At 43.1% G+C, this 20,686-nt stretch overlaps 2 protein-coding genes across 3 annotated transcripts in view; one reads left to right on the top strand and one right to left on the bottom strand.

The window, feature by feature from the left end:
* DNAJC12 (DnaJ heat shock protein family (Hsp40) member C12) overlaps positions 1-7,601 on the bottom strand; it is a 16,641-nt gene extending 9,040 nt beyond the window's left edge. Inside the window, exons 1-2 of one of the 2 annotated variants that reach the window (XM_082286039.1) lie at positions 7,482-7,601; positions 34-152 (exon numbers count right to left, since the gene is read on the bottom strand). In XM_082286039.1, the coding sequence (XP_082142165.1) occupies positions 34-152; positions 7,482-7,557 (195 nt within the window). In that variant the 5' untranslated portion in view covers positions 7,558-7,601. Of the gene's footprint in view, positions 1-33; positions 153-3,982; positions 4,116-7,481 lie in introns of those variants that run through there. The other variant, XM_082286040.1, reaches the window with a different exon arrangement.
* On the top strand, positions 4,674-20,686 carry SIRT1 (sirtuin 1; the record flags this gene model as incomplete). The annotated part of the gene is made up of 9 exons (XM_082286038.1): positions 4,674-5,112; positions 7,530-7,646; positions 8,538-8,779; positions 10,070-10,222; positions 11,293-11,440; positions 13,821-13,900; positions 16,275-16,461; positions 17,196-17,756; positions 18,655-20,686. 9 exons carry the CDS (start codon positions 4,674-4,676, stop codon positions 18,975-18,977), a joined length of 2,250 nt encoding a protein of 749 aa, XP_082142164.1. The 3' UTR covers positions 18,978-20,686.

The raw sequence follows: 20,686 nt of genomic DNA, 5'->3' as shown, positions 1-20,686 counted from the left end.
TGAATAAGCTGGCGGGGAGGGAGAGGCTCTTACCGTCGCTAGCTCATCGCATCCCAGCAAGTTGTAGTAATCCTCCAGGGCCTCCGGGTTGCAGTTCAGGATCGCATCCATCGGCACCGGTCCAGCGGGCTTTTTCCAGCCGGCAACGGAGACTGCGGAATACAGCGTCAAGTCAGAGCTCACGCAGGAGTTTGAAGTAGCCCAGGGCAACAGGCAGTTCCCAGTCCCGTGCACAGCTCCGTGCGGCGCTTTTGAACGCTGGCAGCTGACACGCACGGATCTGGGGAGTTCCCCGCTGCCATTGGTCCCCGCACGATGCCAACCCGCCCGCACAGACCGGCTCTCGGCAATGCTACCTGGGATTTGTAGTTACCAGAGTCACCTCAGCGTTAAACTCCCGTGTGGCTCCCGTCCAGACCGCAGAGTTCTGGACACTGAAATGTGGCAGAGACTTAGCTCACGCCATTACCTATGCAGCCCCTGCAAACCAGGCACACACCGAGAGACTTCCCTGCACCTGAGCCATTTTTTGCTCAATTCTTATTTGCAACTTTTGCCACCATCTTTGACCAGATGATTAAATGGGTAATTATAGAAAAGAGTAAGGATTACTTCCAAAATAACTATTACAGGGTGCAAAGTTTGAAGAACAAAGTACCAACTTGCCAAGGTCTGTCAGAGTTCTACCAGTCAGCTCAACGAAAAGGGGGTAATCTTCACTCTCTGAAGGCTTCCTTGGGCACATACACACTACTCCTCAAAACAAAAACAGCATCTGTACATCATTAGCATGTCTGACAAAATAAAACTACCCATAGACACGAAATACTCACTGTCTACTACCAAATTAAAAACTCCTCCTCAAGCTAAAGTACTTTCAGGCTGCATATTGAAGGTCTGTACTGTGTGCAAAACATGTTCCTCATTTTACATTGAGGTGAAATACCTTTAAGGTACCACGGCCACTGCCCAGCAGAGACTCTGGACATATTTGGTGTCACCCATGACCGGTTGATTTCAAAAGATTATTTCCTAAGTGTAATATAACCATGTGCTGAAGTCTTTCCCCTGGAGCCTTAGGAGTTCTGCTTTTACTTTTCCCACCCCTGCAAGACCTCTGTAACCCAAGACATTTCATGTCATTAAATCCTGATGATTCTTTTAACAATTACAAATAGATGCTGTGAGTAATTATACATTTCTAGATGCAGTGATCTTGTAGGAGAACAGATTCCCAGGATGCGACCAAGGCTGGAACACGCCATGTGTCAATCAAGGAAGGACCCAGTGGTCATTCAGAGCTATTTATGAATAACAAATAAAGAATTTTTGCATCCACAAGTGCTTTATTATATGCATTATTAATGTTCTGCAATGACATTTAATATTAAACTTCCACCACTTTCTCTTCAAGGTCACATTGTCTGAAATTTTCTACTTTTACTGCATGTTCAGATAGCCTACTAAGATTAAAAAATACATAAAGTAGATAAAAGAAGGAATTACATTACAAGAAAAAGTTCAAGCCTTGGTGAAAACATTTAAATCTGATAGAAAACTCTACCACCATATTTTTCTGAGTAAATAAAACAATAGAAATTCTTTTTAAACATCACTACAAGTGGAAGAATTAGCAATTACAAATCTATCTCCATCATTCATAACTTTATAACCAGAGAAGTATTGGAAAGAAAAAATGTCTTTTAACAAGAGAACATGTAAATATTTAAATAGGTTGTACTCTGGGGGAGGACAAAAAACAAACAGCTGTCCCTCCTCCCAACAGCATTCCTGATATCCCTTCCTTTTCCCTTGTATGCCTTTCGTATTTGCATAAGGTGAAAGGGAAGCTCTTTAACCCTTTTCCCCTCCAGCCTTCAGTGGCTATTTCTGTGTTGCCAGGCAGCTGCACATCCAAGGGCTGCACTCCAGTGACAAACCTGAGACCTGCCAACTGTGTGTTCCACGGGAATGTGCTCCCTGTGAGCCTCAGTCCTTCCTGTACTCATCTGGTTGGGCCACACAAACCAGGGCTCTGACCCAAAGTGCAGCAGTGCCCCTGTCCCTCGAGATCCCGGTGCTTGGGGCACAAAGGCTCCCACAGTACCGGCTGCAGGTTTGTGTCTGGAGGACACAAAATACACTGAATAATAATTCAGGCTTTTAGTGCTCCTACTGACTTCAGAGGGGCAACTCCCAAAGCATCATCCAAAAGGAGAGCAAGAGCACCCATATGAAATATATGGAAAAAATACAAATATTAGCCCCAGGACATAAAGTTCATTTAAAAGGGAATTGCAGCACAGGAGATGCCACAGATTATTGCCTACACATGCTGTGGCTAGTGTTGCTCAGGATGTACAAACTGTTCTGGAAGTGAGGAAATCTCATATTTGTACTCTGTACCCAGTCACCAACAAAAGGTGTCTCTCAGTCCTAACACATATTGACAATTCTGTTTGTTTAGAGCCAAGAGCAAAACGAAATTCTGCTCAGTGTAACAGGACATTTACTAACAACTTGTAAAAGTCATAAATGGCCCTTTAAATGAAACAGTAAGATCTGGAAATCTCTATTTGAATTTTTTCCTGTAAAATACATCAAATCTTCCGGGACCAGTTCTTCTCAACTGACTTGAGGGGTTTTGCTTCCTGAGGGCAGAGGACACATCTACAAGAAGTCCAAGATACAATATACCTTATTCAAGTTTTGCATGTTGTGCCCCATCCTTGTCCTCACATAAGCTCAGAGCTGCAGAAACAGAAGAGGGCCCAAGCACTGCCAAACTGACTGCCCAAAATAAGGGTAACTCCTGCAACACCATCGTTGCAGTGGAGAAACTGCAACACGGAGAAACTTCTGCAGTATCAGAGGTGGCTTTAGGATCCCGGAGTCACTCCCTCATCGATATCTTCACGGAAAGCCTCACATCCTACATCTACATCACTTGGATAATTTCGTCCTTAGGACACAGTCTTCACACAACCACCAAAACAAAAAGCCCCACCTCCCCTTTATATGCTGACAAAAGCATCTTGCAAGTGCTTTTTAAGAATTATAAATCTTGCGTTAGCTTCCAGAAGGAAAACAATGCTTGTATACAAAGTTGCATAGAATAATAAAAACTTTCTGATTCACATCTGGTTACTCTGCAGCTTGTTTCAAGAAGCAGGTAGCATGAAAAACAGTATGCACTTATTTTTCAGGGTTGTCAATACCTGAAAGAACCAGAAAAAAACCCCACCTCCTTCCCCCTACAAAGACTACCTATAAAGTTAATTATCCATAAAGTAATCCCTTTTGAACCCATACGTATCAAAACTTTTAACTCCAAGGGGTTTTTTAAAGCTGTTGGTTATCAAGGCCTGCAAGGGGGACATTCTACCCGTTTAACTTCGGTCTTATGACTAAATTTAGGAATTCCATTGTATTAAACCCACTAAAACTATTCTGCAAATAGCTTGTGATGTTGAACAGTAACAAAAAAACAATATTTAAATTTATATCCACGAAGTTTAGACCAAAATTCTGTGTTGGTGGCAGTCCCGGGTGAAAGGCCAAGTTCTACCCAATCCAAACTCCCAGGTGGAAAGAAACTACGCCATGGAAAATCCACGCGTGGCACCTCCTGTTCGCTGTGCAGTGATGGTCCCGCTCCAGCGCCCAGGTGGGGCACTAAGGACTGCTCCTACACTCCATATAACAAAAGAGATCACTGGGAAGCCAGGCAGACCAGCCGCGCACACCCCTTCAGGGCACGGGAAACACAATGAAGTTGGGGCCGTTCCTCGAGCAAATCCCAACTCTCGCCGCTTACCGGCAGGTCTCTCCTACACCACGCAGGCTCCATTCCTACAGCAGCAGCGGTTTAGACGGGTGCTGACCCCCCCCAAAAAAGCTCCTGCATCCCGGGAGCTCAAGTACCGCGATGTAGAATCCCAGGTGGGGCCAATGTGTTATCCCGGAGAATAAGGGGCAATACCTTAGAGCATCCCTGCCAAGAGCCCGCGGTGCCGCTGAGCTCCCTTAGCAGACAGGCAGCGGCCGTGCCCTGTGAACACCCTCACCCTCAGCTCAGGGTGCTCAGAGAAGCCGCTCCGAGTCTTCGGCCTCGCTCTGCGGCTGGGAACGGGCTCAGGGGGCCGCCCTACCGGGCAGCTTCCCCCGGCCAAGGTGCCGCACAGCCTAGTAAAGGGCTCTGCAGCGGGGAGCTCGCTCCCGGGAAGGGGCACTGTCTATCCGATACCCTGACGGAGAGCGAGCCCTGAAGGCTTCTCACGCGGCTGGCGAGGAGCGAACGCCGGAGCCGCCATTTGCCGGGAGCCGCCAGCCGGGGAGCGCAGAGGAGCCGCGCGCCGTCAGCGCTCCGCAGCGGGCGGGCTGTGAGCGGCACACAGCAGGTACGGGAAGGGAGGGCACGGGGGCAACTGCGGCCGGGCCGGGCCGGTCGTGCCCCTCAGCGTTCCCGCAGGGTCTTCACGCCGCCATTGCGAAGCCAGCTAAGGGAGAGCGGCGTGAGGCGGCACGAGCGCCACGTGACACCAGCAGCGCCCCCGGTCACGTGCCCTGGTTTGTTGTTGCCCGGTCACGTGCCGTGGTCACGTGCGGCGGCGCTGCCCGCGGTGGGCGGGGGGGCCGGGCGCGAGGGGGGCGGCGGCTGCGGCGGCGCCAAGATGGCGGACGGGGACGCTGCGCCGCTCCGCCCGCGCGGCCCCGCCGGCCCCGGCAGCGACAGCGCCGAGCCCGCGGCCAAGCGGCACCGCCGCGGATCGGGGAGCGCTCCGCCCGCACCGCGCCCCGACCGCGCCGCGGAGCCACCGCCCGCGCCCGCCGCCGCTGTGCCCGCGGAGCCGCCGGGGGAGGCGGCGGCCGCGGCGACCGATGGCGGCAGGGCGGAGCGGGAGGACGGCGGCGAGGCGGCGGCGGCGGCGCGGAGCGGCGCGGACAGCGGGGCCGGGCTGCGGGGCCTGCCCCGGACGGAGCCGCCTCCGCGGCGGGACCAGGGGGAGGGCGCGGAGGCGGCGCCCAGCGAAGACGCGGCGGAGGCGGCCCCGGGCTGCGGGAGGGCGCAGTGTTCGAACGGGGCGGCCGCGGCGCCGGCCCCGCATCCCGGTGAGGACCGACCCCTCCCTTCTCCCCTCCCTCCCCTCCTCCGCGGGTCCCTCCTCCCCGCACAGCGCCAGCCCCGGGTGTCGCACGGGGCGCGGTGTCACCGGCCCGGGCCGCGGTGAGCGCGGGCCCTGCGCCCCGACTGCCCCAGCCCCGCGCAGGGTGTGAATGCCAGAGAGCGCTGCCCCGCGGCTCCCCGATCCAAGGCAGCTCCGAGCCGTCCCTGTCAAGGCATCTTGTGCCGGGCGGCGCACAGGGACAGTGGCTCGGCTCTCAGCCCTGAAAGCATTTATTCTGCTATGTTGCTGGCAACAAGTTATTAAAAATGAAAAATCATAAGCCCGGTTTCCTTTTCATAATCTCTACCGTGTTAATTTTTTCTGATCTTTAGAAACTTGCACATAAAGCTCAGGAGCAGCAGTCTTGACCAGTTCTTTAAATTACTTCAAGTGACAGTCTTGGTTAAGATTTCAGCAACTGCAGCACAAAACTAAACTAATCTTTCTAAAAAGTTTCTTTCAGATCATATTTGAAGTGTACTGGTGGCTAGCATCATTGAAAGTACCTCACAGTACAAACAGATCACGTTTGAGTTGTTTCTTGTTTGGAGTTTGTTAATTTTGGCTTTTTTTTTAAGCAGTGGAAAGACTTATTAAAATGTATCAGACATTGCATTCTGCCAGTACAGCCTTTACATTTTATCCCAGAATGCAGTTAAAGATACTTTAACTCCATAGTAAAAGTCTACAGAAAATTTCTGCCTGTGCAATAGCAATCCAAAAGGAACAGAGGTATAGGATAAACCTGGATCAGCCTCAGTACTTAAAAACTTCATTGGAACAGCTCAGAGCAAAGCTAATGATCTCTTACCCGTGCCTTACATGAAGCCTTTTGCTCAGGTCCCTCAGATCCCCAGGTGTGTTTTGCTGTGGCTGGCTTAGTTCTGGCAAGCATTACTCCCTGTGGTCCTTTGCGGAATACACAAGGGAGTGTTACAATTTAAACTGTTACTTTATCCTGCTTGTATCTGTCACTGTTTCTTAAATCCCAGACACCCTGACCTGTGTGTGAGCAGTCTTTCACAATGTAAGCTTTGGTTCTTGATACTGAAGCCATATAGGTCGTTTCAGTTAAACTTGCACCTCACAGTTACTGATGTGTACTAATACACTTTTTCCTTCTCCAAAATTCTGAATATGTTCACTTCATGCGTAACGAGATGGAACTGAAATGCTGTAAATACATAGATTAATAGGAAATAGTGATGTCCATGAGCACCTGTGGCCTCAGAAGAACAAGACAGGAAGAACCGACAGCAATTTTCTGTCATTGACCTCTTTCTGTTCTAATCAAAAATAAAGTATTTATGCCAAGAAGGGAAAGAACAACACAACTTCTAAATAAAAAAAAAAATTATGGTGTTTTGTGGTGTTCTTTGTTTGAGAATCGAGTGGAGTAACAGCTAAAACAATGTAGGGGATTCCTCAGTTCTTCAGATAGAGACTGAGAACTATTATAGTGATTCTTTGCTTTAGAGAGCACAACTAAATTTGTTCTTTGTTCCTATCTTAGATTTTCAACAAATAAAGCTACAGGTGCTGAGGCTATTTCTAATAAAGCCAATAAAAAAGGTTTAGTAATCTAAGTTCTAATAAGCTGCTCAGGTTGGAATTTAGATTTCCCCTTCAGTGTGAGCTCACAAGTGTCTTGTTCTCCCTCTGGACTCGTTCATCAAGGTCTGAGATGAAGTCAGATTGAGTTACTCTGGCTTAAGGCCACAGGCTGAGCCAAGGTGACGCTGGCACTCTGAGCCAAACCCAGCTGCAGGGGCAAATGGACAGAGAAACTTAGTGAAGGTGGTTCAAGGAAGCGTGTTTTGTGTCACAGCTGAAATATAAAGTGTGTATGTGGTCACCAGCACAGCTCAGCTGCTCACAACAGCATCTTCACAAAATTTGTTGTAGCAAATGTGCATTTGTGGGTTTCTTTGAAAATGCTATTAAAATGCTCTTAAAACCTAGTAAAAAATCTGTCTGCTATGGTGATGTTTTCATTTTACCCAGTTTTTAAATGAGCTGAATACAGTGAGAATTGTAAGGGAAAGACATTTTTAATTATACTTTAAAAATATTTGGATTTTTTCTATAGTGCAATATCTGTAATGCCCAACACTTTGAAGAATGACCTTTCACCAAGGTCAGCATCCAGCCCCCCGAAGCTCAGCATTAAGGTAGCAAGCCCTGCAGTAAATCTACCGACAGCTTGAAAGTGTTTCTATAAGTGTGAAGAAAAATAGACATTTTCTATGCCTAAGTGACAAAACTGCCTATTGAGCATGTGATTTTGTTTTTGTGATATATTTGAAGATATACCTGTGCCCTTGGGCTGGAGTGTAACCCCCTGGTTGTGCTGTCTTGCAGAAAACTTCCTCTTCAGTGATGAAATCATAGCCAATGGTTTTCACTCCTGTGACAGTGATGAAGAAGACAGAGCCTCACATGCAAGTTCCAGTGACTGGACCCCAAGACCACGTATAGGTAGAAGCCTGGAGCATGTTCTTGGATGCTCTTTGCCTTCAAACAGTCACTTAATTTTCCCCAGTCTTCAAATGATTTTTCCTGTTGCAAAAATATTGGCAATTAGTTCTTCTGAACAGCTCAGAGGTGTTGGCTGTATTCTGTATGTTATTTAAGGGTTTAAAAATGAAGCCTTTCAAACTTGCTGTATTTTGATTAAAATTGCCAATGTCTTTTCTTTCCTTGTGTAGAAATCCTGCCACAATCCCCATTAAAAGCATACATACAGACTCACTAAATTGAACTGATTTATGGCATATTTCTACTTAATATTAATTCTTTAAGGAACAAGAAGATGATCCCTGTATGATTTTAGGACAGTGAGCCCTAATCTCAAGTGTTTCTGGAAAGGTTGATTTAATGGCTTTAGAAGGTTATGTCTGAAATAATTCGTGTTAGATGACCAAAAGAACAACAAAAATCCATGGATTACTGGGCTCTGTGCGTCTATTTAGAGTGATGGTTTATAATACCACTAGAAAGTATATGTATATTTGTTGTCTCTTCAGCTCATTCCTGTAGATACCAAATGCTGGGAAAATACAGGTGGAGACATATTGTGAAGATCCTGTTGCACCTCAAAAAGCCATTAAGTTCGGTGTGAACTGGGATTTCAACCTTGATTGACTTTCTATGAAATCCTTCATGGGTTAACATAAAATCATGATAAATAAATAAAATTCCCAGCTGTCACTTCAGAGTTTAGACCAAAATACAGGGGGTTTGATGGATGGAGCATTAAATCGGATTCATGAAACTGTAGTAGCAATCATTAATAAATGGAACAATGACCATTATCATATGCAGTACTTGACTCTATTTTAAATATCTGTATTTTTTAAATTTTCTTAGGTCCCTACACTTTTGTTCAGCAGCATCTCATGTTAGGCACAGACCCACGGACGATTCTGAAGGACCTGCTGCCAGAAACGATCCCCCCACCTGAACTGGATGACATGACTCTGTGGCAAATTGTGATAAACATCCTTTCAGAGCCCCCAAAAAGGAAGAAGAGGAAAGATATTAACACCATTGATGATGCTGTGAAACTTTTGCAGGAATGCAAGAAGATCATGGTCTTGACTGGAGCTGGGGTAGGTATTGCTGCAACAACAGTGTGAAAATACGGAGACAGGTTGGTTCAATACTTCAGTAGAGCATGCAGGGGATGGGACCAAATCACTGTGCTGGGGAGGAAGAGTCCAGTCCCCTGCAAGGACTGCAGGGGAGACACCATCTCTCTTCTCATACCAAAATATTCTTAGACATAGAAACTCGTAGACAGCTGCTTCCATGCAAAATAGTTACGGAATAACAACGCATTACCTGTCCAGAACATAGAACATTTTCTATATTTTCTATCCTAGTCTTCAGACAAAGGTGATGACTTTTTAAAACAAAATCTCAGTGGACCTCTTAAAATACCAGATGGAGCTTGAGGGACTAGAAGAATAGGATTTGAAAAGGAAAAGAGTTGGGGGACAGAGGAGGAGGATGATCATAAGGACAGTCTGATCGGATTTCAGCAGACTGGATGTTACTTTCGGCACGTGCTGCTCTGTGATGGTGATAAGGCTGCTCACTGTTTGACTAAAGAACATCTCTGAACTGCTGCACATTTTCAACTCTGTACCTGTGCACCAGATCAATTCTTGCTTCTGTTCACACACAGATGGTGTGACACAATTCAGAGCAGATGAGTAATTCAAATCAGCTTTTAGAAGAGCACTGCTACTTCCAGTTTTGCTCTTTCCATACTTTCATACACCTGTTTCTCCTCCTCTTCCCATCCTATTTTGGGATAGTCGGAGGCAATCATTTTAGCCCTTATTGACTACTACAATGCTGTGATAAGCAATGTATATCAATAAACAACTTTATCAAAAGGGGTTTATTCTTCAAAAGTAAGAATATATTTTTCAGAAGTAAGACTATTCTGTTACTGTGTTAGTGTGTAAAAAAAAATAAAAATATCAACCACCATATCTAAGCCTGAGTTTGCATATCAGTAAACACTTATTAATTAAATTTAATGCAGTAATAATCTACATTTTTATTCATATCTTACAAAACTTCCAGTGGTAAAAGCAAGTTCTGGTATCCTGTTATTGTACTAAAGGCTTTTTTATCCACTTGTCAGATTTTGTTTCTGTGCTGTTTCTTCTGCTTGTGATTTGATAATTGTTACATTGGATCAAAAAAAAACGGGGGAAAAAAAATAAAGGAAAGAAAAATAAATACAGAGAACCCAGACTGATTTTGTTCTTAATATTTCTGAGCACTGCACATACAAAAATGTGGCTTCCCAAGAGTTTTTATCATAGCAACTCTTTATAGTCCAATATGTCGTTTCACTTATTTCAGATTGCAAATATGTATTTCAGGTGTCTGTGTCTTGTGGAATACCTGACTTTAGATCCAGGGATGGCATCTATGCACGCCTTGCTGTAGACTTCCCAGACCTTCCAGATCCTCAAGCAATGTTTGATATAGAATACTTCAGAAAGGATCCCAGGCCGTTTTTTAAGTTCGCAAAGGTATGGTTTTCCAACAGTTCTTGTCTTGGTCAGTTCAGAGAGATAACAATATTAAAATGTGTAACTCAGATAAAAACTAGAAATGTTAAGCAACATTCTCTCTCTCTCTCTCTTTTTAAGCTTATTTTACTGTTCCTGTTGTAAGTTCAGGATACACAAAACCATTTCAGATGGTTGAAAATATCTCAGTGATATTAACAGTTTCAAAAGCAGCAATTACATCTCTTAGACAAAAAGGAATTGTAGAAGCTGTAGATATATGGAGAAACAAAAAAAAAACCCAATTGCATTTAGTCTTCAATTTTCTTAGAACAAAAAAAAATCAAACCCAAGATATAAGAACTTCTACAGGACCAGGAAGGACTTGTGAAAATCAGTCACTACTGGTTGTGCTCACTCTTTCTTCCCTTTGCTCACAATTTATACTACTGCTCTGTCATGTTACAAAGATTGGAAAAGAAAACTCAATCCATTCTTTGTCTGCTTGGCTTTCTCTGACAGCTTCCTATCCAGATATTAGCAAATTTTGATGGTTACCAATATACCCAGTTCCTTTGGGTTTTAATATTAAAAAAAACTACCTTACTCCCAAAAAACACACCCCAAACCAAAAAACACCACAGCAAGTAAAAACAACTTACTTGAAGCCTGTCTATACACAGGTTTTACCAGAAAAATCCTAATCAAATTTAGCTGATACTTTTTATTCTTTTTCACTTCTCCTTTTCCCTTTCTGTCCATCAGAATATATGTTTCTAGTAACAAATATTGAGGTCACTTGACACTTACAAAGGATAAAAAGCTTTCCTATTTCATAATTCTCAAAACCAGAAAAAGATCTAAACATTGCTTTTATGCTGTGAAAAGAACAAAATCCCAGCTTGCACAGAGCAGTTCATCCTGCCACGATGAGAAGCTGAGCTGTGGGAAGAGGAGTTGGATGCCAGAGCAGTGGCAAAGGGCACAGGGAGGGACCACAGTAACAGCTGCTGTGATTGCTGGGGACAGGGTTCAGCTCAGTTAAAGACTGTATCCACTTCCACTGTCTAACGTGCTTCTGAATTCCCTAGGAAATCTACCCGGGACAATTCCAGCCATCTCTGTGCCACAAGTTCATCGCTTTGATGGATAAAGAAGGAAAACTACTTCGCAACTATACTCAGAACATAGACACACTGGAACAGGTTGCAGGAATCCAAAGGATAATACAATGTCATGGTTAGTGGGTTTAATTTCACTTACTTTCCTTGTGGGAATTCTTACTGGTGCATGTGACAAGGTAATTGCTATTGGAATTAAACCTTCTTTCCTTGAATTCCTGTCTCTTGCCACCAAATATTCTGCTTTTTAAATGTTGAAATTTGTTGTAGACAGCTTACATATTTAAATCAGAGGTGTTTCAAGTGGAAATAACTCCTTTCAGGAATTGAGCTTGATGAAGTCTCCATGTATCAGTGAAGATCCACACCCTGTTGGCACAAGCTTAGACTGTAACCTCCAAAATGCATTTGGCGCTTCTTGATCTGTGTGAGAACATAACATGGAAACCAATCTTGCCATAGGTCCCAATCACTGCCCAACAATGGAACGGGAGTCTAGGTGTTATCTGACTATTTAGGTTATATTCTGCTGAAATCTTACAACATTCTGATACTTCAGTAATTCCACTTTACATACAAAACACTGAGGATTAATCACCAGTTTAGTTGAGCTGAAGATCATCTTGTTACACCTTCAGTGTCATACACATTTTATAATTATGATGCCTAATTAAGTGGAATTGCTTTAATTGCTTGATATGTTTTCCATTTCCAAGGACTTGCACATGTCAAGCTGAAAGTCCAAGGATTAATTTTCAAGAAAAGTATGCAGAAAATTAGTTCTTAAATGCATGTTTGGATCATTTAGTAAACTTCAGACAAATAAATTGTCTAAAAGCAGTGTGGCATGTTTGTAAGGCCCATCCATCTAACTGCACCTTTGCCAGGGGCCAAACTCATACGGTTTCCATACCTACAAAGCTTAGCTCAGTGCCAGATCCATAGGTTTTCATTCTCCAGACAGAGCAAGCACAGTGCTCTGAATGGGGCCCAGGCAGCACACAGCAGCATCTGCCTGTCAGCTCCCCAACCCCAGTGCTGGTTTCCATCTGTGCTTAGTGTGTTACATGTTTTCTTTCGGTTGGTATTCCATCTGAGGCATTTATCACAAACCTCTTACATGGATGGGTTTTTGCACATAACTGCTCTGCTCAAGCTCCCCATTTTTCCAGTTGCACACTCCAGGGATGGGATCACAGGCGATCTTCAGTGTACATCCTGTGTAAGGTGATTCTAAATGAAACATTCTTTAGTAACATGCTGTGCACTTGGAGATTTTGAGGCCTTTGGAAATTAGCAAAGGTTGTTTTGAGCACATCAACCTTCATCTGACCTACAGCTGCTGTTCTTTACCAAATGGTTGTTGCCTAATGGTGGTGGCTAAAGAGAAACCATAACTCTTCTAGGGGGGGTTCACAGTGCTGTATTTATTCTACTTTTTCCTCTGGCTGGGGCAATGGCAAGTTAATCATGGGCAGTTAACAAAGAACCGTGCAGTGATTTGAGGAGTTCGTATGTGAACCTTCAGACCCATTTGTCACTGCAGACCTACAGTACAGTTCCTGCTATGAAAACTATGGTGTCTGAGATGCATCCTGCTGTATTTAAAATGCTCTTGCATTCAACCAATGCATCTGGAATTAGATTGTATTCCTTGCTGTTGCTGGAGCTGAGTGAACAGAGGCCGTGGCCTGCTGGCTGGGAATGGCTCATACATGGGCGCCAAACTTCTGATGGTGAAAAATAATTCACATAATAGAGTTGCAGGGAGGTAGCAGCAGATGCTTCAGAGTTGGGTTTGCGAGCCTGACGGACATGTCCCTAACGTGCTGTATGAAGCTCTGAATTATTACTATCAGCTAATCAGAATGAGCAAATAACTGTCTTATCTCCCATAGTCCTTGGAATCCCTCATGCTGGGGGAGCTGCAATGCTGAGCAAGGTTTCAGAAGCTGTGCAGTTTGCAGGCCAGCAGTCATCAGCAGACCTGAGCTGCCAGTTGCTCATAACTGATTTGCTCCAGGTTTTTCTGTGCTTTCACTCTCTTTGTCTTACCCAGATACAGCACCCTGAAAGCATATTGTCTTTACTAATGCATTTTTTTAGTTATTCTGTGCTACCGTTTGTTGAGTTGCTGTGGGTTCCTGTGCTGCTGATGTTGTTTGCAGCACCACTGTTGTGTAACGAGAAGGGCAGTCCCTGTTCTCTGCTCCTTGTCTGTGCTTGTACAGGTCAGGGGAACGAGAGGACACAGAATCATTTGTGTTGACATGCATGTGGTATATTGCTACTCCTAAAACAAGATTTCTGCTGACTAACACCTAGAAGAACAACTTATAGTATTACAACTATCTCCTCTTAATTTTACATTACCTTTTTAAATGCCTGATTTCTGTAGCACTGCAACATAACAGCCTTTTTGTCAAAACAGCTTGGGCATAAGACCAAATCTGAATGACTGAAAATCCTGATGCTACCATACGGCTTTTTCCCCTCAGGTTCCTTTGCAACAGCTTCCTGCCTGATCTGTAAATACAAAGTTGATTGTGAAGTTGTTCGAGGAGATATTTTCAATCAGGTAAAAAATCTACTTTAACTCACTGCAGCTTTCTAATAAGTAATTCTCTCAGAAAACCAAACCCTGAAACACCACACTGGGATTGCTTACAAGATCTGCTTTTAAAAGCCTCCATATCTCTGCATGTATTTCACAAAAGTGCCTCTCTGTATTGTAGCATTTCCCCTGGTATTTAAAAGTATACTCAAATACTGTACTGCAAAAATTTGGTAATGGCAAAAATCAGAACAAAACCTTAAGAGTCCATTTTTAGTGGCTCCTCTGAGAAAAAGTAGAGGTTAATGGTAAGTGGAAAGTTGGATTTGTACCTGGTTTGTGTTTATCTGAATTTAGAGGCATACTGAGAAAGTGTTCTTAGTCTTCCATAATGTTGGCTGCTCTTTGAGCATTTACCTGTATTAAAAATGTGTTTCAAACAGCAGCTGATATATGGAGAAATTGCTAACCACAGAGCAAGCTCTGAGCAAGGATCAAATGGAATGTGGGTGTTGCTTTCTAGGACTCCTGAACTATTCCATCATCCAAACTCCCTGTGTCTGGGTGTCAAGTGACCTGGGACCAAGGCAGGAGTTGGTTCTGCTCTGTCAAAGCAGATGAACCTTTGATTTGGAGAGACCCTCTCTGCCTTTGCCTTTCTTCCCCTTCTTTTGAAGGAACAGAGGTGATGATTCTGTGATCAAAAAGATCTTCTTTATGCAAATGAAAGGGGACTCTTTCTGCAGGCTCATTGGTTCTTTTGATAAATGCCTCAGAGTCCATAGTTGCGACTTCAGACAAGAAACATGGAAGGAATGTAAATCCTTCAGGCATTACATCTGAAATGGAAATCAATGAAAGCCTTTCAAGAAGAGATGTTTGCGTTACAGCTTTAAGAAATGGGAATTTCGTAAGCCTGAAGCCTTGTAACACTGAAATACTGAATGTGAAATCTGGTTTACTTTGCTATTAAGAATATTATTTTTGAGAACATCCTACAGATATTTTTTGCTCCTTTACCTCCAGAGCCAGCTGGCTGGAGTTAGAATTTCTCTCTCTGGTATATAAAGATCTGAGGAAAAAGTTCAAGACTCATTCTAGTCATCTGCTCCTTTCTGGGGAATTCTTTAGTTGGTTTCCCTTGACTGTGGGATTATTGGGTGCTCTCTTGCTCAGGTGCAGGGTTTCTGCCACACCAGTTCCTAGATCTTGTACCAAATAGCTTCTTAGGCATCCTTCCCACAAGGTTTTTCTTTGTTCAAAGACTTTAAATTTTTGGGAAAGATCCTTTGACACTAGAGGAAGGCCTTCTACTTTTGATGTTTTCTAATTTGGAGAGTATTATCTTCTGTCCCACTGCAGGCATCCATAAAACTAGTTCTTTGACTTAAACTTTCTACATTCTATATTATTTTTTTCTGCAGCTATTCTCTGTATAGGATGGACTTGTTAAGCATTTAAAAGACAGTTTTCAGATGTTTTTCTATTGCAATAGGTAATATACATATTTTTACACCTTTATAGCTCTATTTTGTAGCTTGTGATGGTTTCTATATGATTGCAGCTACTTGGATTTATTGTGAAGCATTATATTTTAACACTACAACTGAGAAGACTTGAACTATTAGAAGGAAAATTGCTCAGTATTGTCTGTAGATCTATCACTCACCTTCTTGCTTTTCTTCTCTCTTAAAAAGTCCTAAGATAGGAAAGAGTTGAAAGAGGTCCCAAAGATCAGAAACTCTCTGGTTTCAGGAGAAAAGGGAATCTACTTCTCCACAAACTCGTGTCCACTTTTGCTAGTGAAACAGGATTCTGCTCTGTTTCTGGAGGAATTAGAAAAGTTCAGAATGGACACCAAGCAAAAGTTTTGGTCTCTGTTCTTGCTGTATATGCTCTTAGCCAGCTGCCTGCCGAAGTGCTCTGTAAAGTGCTCTGTAGCTTTGTGTGTGTAACACACGTAGTCCTTTGGAGGAGAGAAGCTCCAGGTAAAGCTCTGCAAAAGACTCTTGGGCTAGGAAAGGGCTTGTATCAGATGCTCGACTGGAACCTGACAGTGACATCTAAGTTTTTGCTCTGATTAAACTAAGAAAAATACTTTCCTGTCAAATGGGAGGTGTGTTCAGTTGGTGCTGAGCATGACTGCTAGGCTTTGCCTTAGTGGTGTAGACCTGCCTGGTTTCTCCCTCTTTATTCCTGCTGTAGCTTTATTTCCCTGTGCAGTCGCTGCAGGCAGGAGTAAAAACTGTAGTTGTCTGTACATCCACAGAACAATGACATGAGGAAATATCACTGAAACTTCCCTGTCTCTGCCAAAATAAGTGCCTGTGAAATAGCAAAGTGTGAGTTTTTCAGAGGCCCAGCCCTGCACTGCAGTAACAGGAGGTGTTGTGTGCAGGTGGTGCCCCGGTGTCCCCGCTGCCCCCCCGAGGAGCCGCTGGCTATCATGAAGCCGGACATTGTGTTCTTTGGGGAGAACCTGCCTGAGCAGTTCCACCGTGCCATGAAGTATGACAAAAATGAAGTGGATCTCCTTATTGTCATTGGGTCTTCACTCAAAGTAAGACCAGTAGCATTGATCCCAAGTAAGTGACTGTCTCTGGTAATACTTTCTTTAAAAAATTTGGATCAAAAGTGGAATTCTCAGTTTAGAAACTCCAAGCTCTAAGAAACACCCTTGGCTCAATTCAGTGAGCACCACATTTTCTAGTATGAAAGCTGCTTGCCTATGTAAAGCTGAAATGCAAAATTGAGAAAGCAACAAATTCTAAGTGCTTTTTCTACACTCCAGGAAGATCTCAAGGTAATTCAATTATGATCTCAAAACTACTCTTAAACCGGAATGACTTTGTTCTAAGAGTCATTTCTCTCCCTGCTTCCGATATGCTTTCAAAGTTACCTGAAGGCATTAGAACAGAAGCATCTCAAAAGCAGTATATTCCTCATGTGCATTTAAGTACATAAAGCAAATGCAATAAATCAACATAACTGAAAGAGATTATAGTACTAATTTTAATCTTTTTAACATTTGACCAAACATTAATGTAGCCAATATTTCTGTGCATGTTTCTCGGTGATTGAGGAATGTTTTTTACTGTAAAAAAATGGGGGAAAAAACCATTTAACCAGGCTACAGTAGGCACAGCACCTCAAACTGCTGTTGTTAAATTTGGGACTGGCTTGGTTTCTTCCTGATCTGGCTTGTTTTTGTCTTGTTGCAAGTGAAGGCATGAAGACAAGCCTGAGCTTTCTCAGCAGATCTCTGATGAAAGTAAAACCCAAGTGACAACTACCTTTGAATTCTCTTTTCCATATATAGGTTCCATCCCCCATCAAGTGCCTCAGATCTTAATTAATAGGGAACCTTTGCCTCATCTACACTTTGACGTGGAGCTTCTCGGAGACTGTGATGTTATTATTAATGAATTATGTCAGAGGTTAGGTAGCGAATACACAAAACTTTGCTACAACTCAGTAAAACTTTCAGAAATCACAGAAAAGCCTCCACGGCCGCACAAGGAGCTCGAAGTGCTCTCGGCTGAGCTCCCACCAACCCCTCTGAACATTTCAGAAGGCTCCAGTTCACCAGAAAGAATGACCCTACCTGATACTGCAGTGGTGTCTTCAGAACACCCACCTGAATGTAAGGTAGAAAACTGTGAGCCTGCCTCAGAGACTAAAGGGACCTGCTCAGAGGAGACGCTTCAGGACACAGAGCTGGCATCAGAAAACCCTGAAAATCCTGCTAGTGAGCTAATGAACTCTGAAACAATGAAGGAAAATGGATCTAATGATGGAGAAAATAAAGAAAAGAGTGAAGTACTGAAGAAGTGCTGGGTAAACAGATCTGCGAAAGAACAGATTAGCAAAAGGCTGGATGGTAAGTGTTAATGCTTTTCAGTATTTTGCTTCCTTTTGGCTGATACGTTTATGCTAGACTTTAAAGTGATAAATAAGTTACTCTTGAGGCAATCAGTGGGTTTCAGTGGCTATTTTTGTTCAGACAATTGTTTACATAACTCTCATTGAACCATTTCTTTCTTTTGGAGAAGCCAGCAGGAAATATTTTTTTGTATTTCATAGTAGGTTTTAAAATCAGTGATCACATCCTCACCTAAAAGATCAAAGTTTAGGAGGCTGAAGGTAGGTATCAAAAAATAAATTCCTTTGTAACATTTTCAAATGCATTTTCAGAAAAATTAGTTTGATCCTGAGGTGTGTGGAAGCTGGTCATAGTAGAGCCTGATTTGGTATGGCAGTAGAGCTGGAAGACAAAGTCATGACAGGACTTAAAAATCTCACAGCTGGAGTGAGGCATGTTATAAAGAAAACTTTAGACTTTCCAAGGAAGCCCTCCAAGTGTGCAATCTTGTAGCTGACGTAAGGAGTCAGGAATTAAATTGCCATTTTCCATAGGAAAGGCTGGGTTTAGACTTTGTCTGATACTCCATGCAAGGGGCTCCCATTCTGTCACAGGTGGAGGAAGTCTAGCTGTGAGTATGTGTTCCCATGAAAAAAGCTGCTGAACAATCAGCATCAATTCTCTTTGGTGTCAAAGGGAGGGGGAGGAGGAACACTGAGCTTTCCAGTGAAGCATTTCTTTTGTCCTTCATAATAAATATGCATACACAAACATAAATGCATTTTCATGTCATCTGATTTGTCAGTTGTCACTGTTGAAAACAGATACATGCAGGTATCTTCTAACCACCAGTCTGCCAGACCTTGCATGAATCATTTACTTCAGCCTGTCACTGACTGTTGAAATTCTGTTCTAGGTACTCAGTATCTGTTTTTGCCACCCAATCGCTATATCTTCCATGGTGCTGAGGTTTACTCGGATTCTGAAGACGATATCATATCTTCCAGCTCTTGTGGCAGCAGTAGTGAGAGCGGCTCGTGCCACAGTCAGAGCTTAGATGTAGAGGACGAGAGTGAGATGGAGGAGTTTTACAATGGCATAGAGGATGAGGATGCTCCCGAGCAGGAAGAGGAGCCTGGATTTGGGGAGGATGGAGTCGAACGGGAGGGATTGGCAGCTGAGGAATCAGCGGATACAAATGAAGCTGCAGGGACTGAACATCCAAGCAATGCGCTGTAAAGTGATCGCTGACTGGTTACAGGAACTTCCCACCAGCATTAGGAGCTTTGGCATGTCAGAATGAATGTTTACGTCTGAATTTAGAGCAACAAAACCATAAGGACGTAGTGTTTATAAATAACTAAAACAGATTTTCATGCTTAGTTTTTTACCTTTTTCAATAAAAATCTATTACTGCGCACTCAACACTAACTCATCTTTTTTTTAAGGTACCAGGATTATCTAAACAATTGTCACAATGTTCACTTTTAAGTTCATCTGTCTGATCAGGCATCCATGTATATAATACATATTTTTGCTTAATAGATTTCAGTTTATATTATTTTTAAACAGATTTGAAAAAGCCATTGGAATGTTAAACTAATATAAAGGGAACAGCTAATTTAGACCAAAGAATGGTATTTTCACACCTCTTGCTTTGTAACACTTTGGTTTATTTAAAACCTTCTGCTTCTGCTAAACCTTTCATTCACACCTAGTCTGTCATTAAACACTGGCATTTTCTAAGACCTACTGTGGCAGCTAATTTTTTTTGCTTTAACAGTTACTTTGTATGTTTGAGACATACTTAATTGCGAGCAGACAGTAAAATGGAAACAAGACAGCAGCACTTGAGGAACCCTATGGTTATTAGACTGATCAAGAAGTGCTGTGAAAATGCTTAGGTTGCCGAGTGTATTACTTCCTGTGGACATGAAGCAATGTTGGCATTGGCTCCTCTGGCATTTTGAACAGAAAGGATCCCCCCCAGTAGGAGTCTGTCACGCTGTATCCAGAGGTCACATCTAGAGCAGCTTGCTTTATAAATAGCATTTGAGGAATTGCCAAGGCTCCAGTGTGGAAGCAGAGTTAGAAGAGTGTTCCTCCCGGCGTGTAAGAAGGCGCAGAAATGAAGCTCTTCCTTTGTACTTACTGATGCACCAACCCCAGGAGAGACTCCAATGGTGGGAGCTTCCATTTACGCTGCCGAGCGGCCCCACACGGATTAACAACCTGCTGGCCTGAGGTCCCGTTTCAGCTGGGAAACCTTCTCCCACTGCCAGCTCCACCTTGGATACGAAAAGCAAAGCAGCTTCTCCCACTCTGCCGTCTCAAGTGCTAGGCTGCCTTAAAACTGGATGTTGCAGATGCTCAAGTGCAGATTGTTTCCAAGCCTTTAGAACTATTTTGTACAATTGCACAGTGCAGTAGTAAGTGAAACAGCATTTTTCTATAAACCACTTTTTCAACATTGGCCCAAATGAACTCTACGATGTAGATTATTCATATACTTTGCTTTAATATTTATTACATTTTGGAAGATGTATAGTAGCTGTTCTTTGAACATAATACAACAGTTAATAAATATTTAAGAACAGCCTCCTGTATTCATCGGGAAATGTTGGCATGTTGTCCAAATTTAATACAGCTCTTATTTGGCTACACTAAAGAATGCAATATGTTTAGTTTTCACTTGCATGTCACAATGTATTAGTTTGTGCTATAGGAGATATTTTAAATTGAAATACTTTGTTTTAAATTATTTTTACAGTGAGGATTGTTTTCTGCTCTTTTATATTGTATATAGTGTCTTTTATGTAATCTACTGGCATATGTTTTGTAGAAGACTGTTTAAAATGACTGGCTATCTTCCTGCAACTTTTGAAATACAAAACCAGTGTTTTATACTCGTACACTCTGTTCTAAAGTCTATTAAAATTGTCATTTGA

Source organism: Coloeus monedula (assembly GCF_965178545.1).
Source record: "Coloeus monedula genome assembly, chromosome: 8".
NCBI classification, from domain to species: Eukaryota; Metazoa; Chordata; class Aves; order Passeriformes; family Corvidae; genus Coloeus; species Coloeus monedula.
The sequence above is the reverse complement of the archived record's forward strand: the minus strand, read 5'-3'. Positions and strand labels throughout refer to the sequence as shown.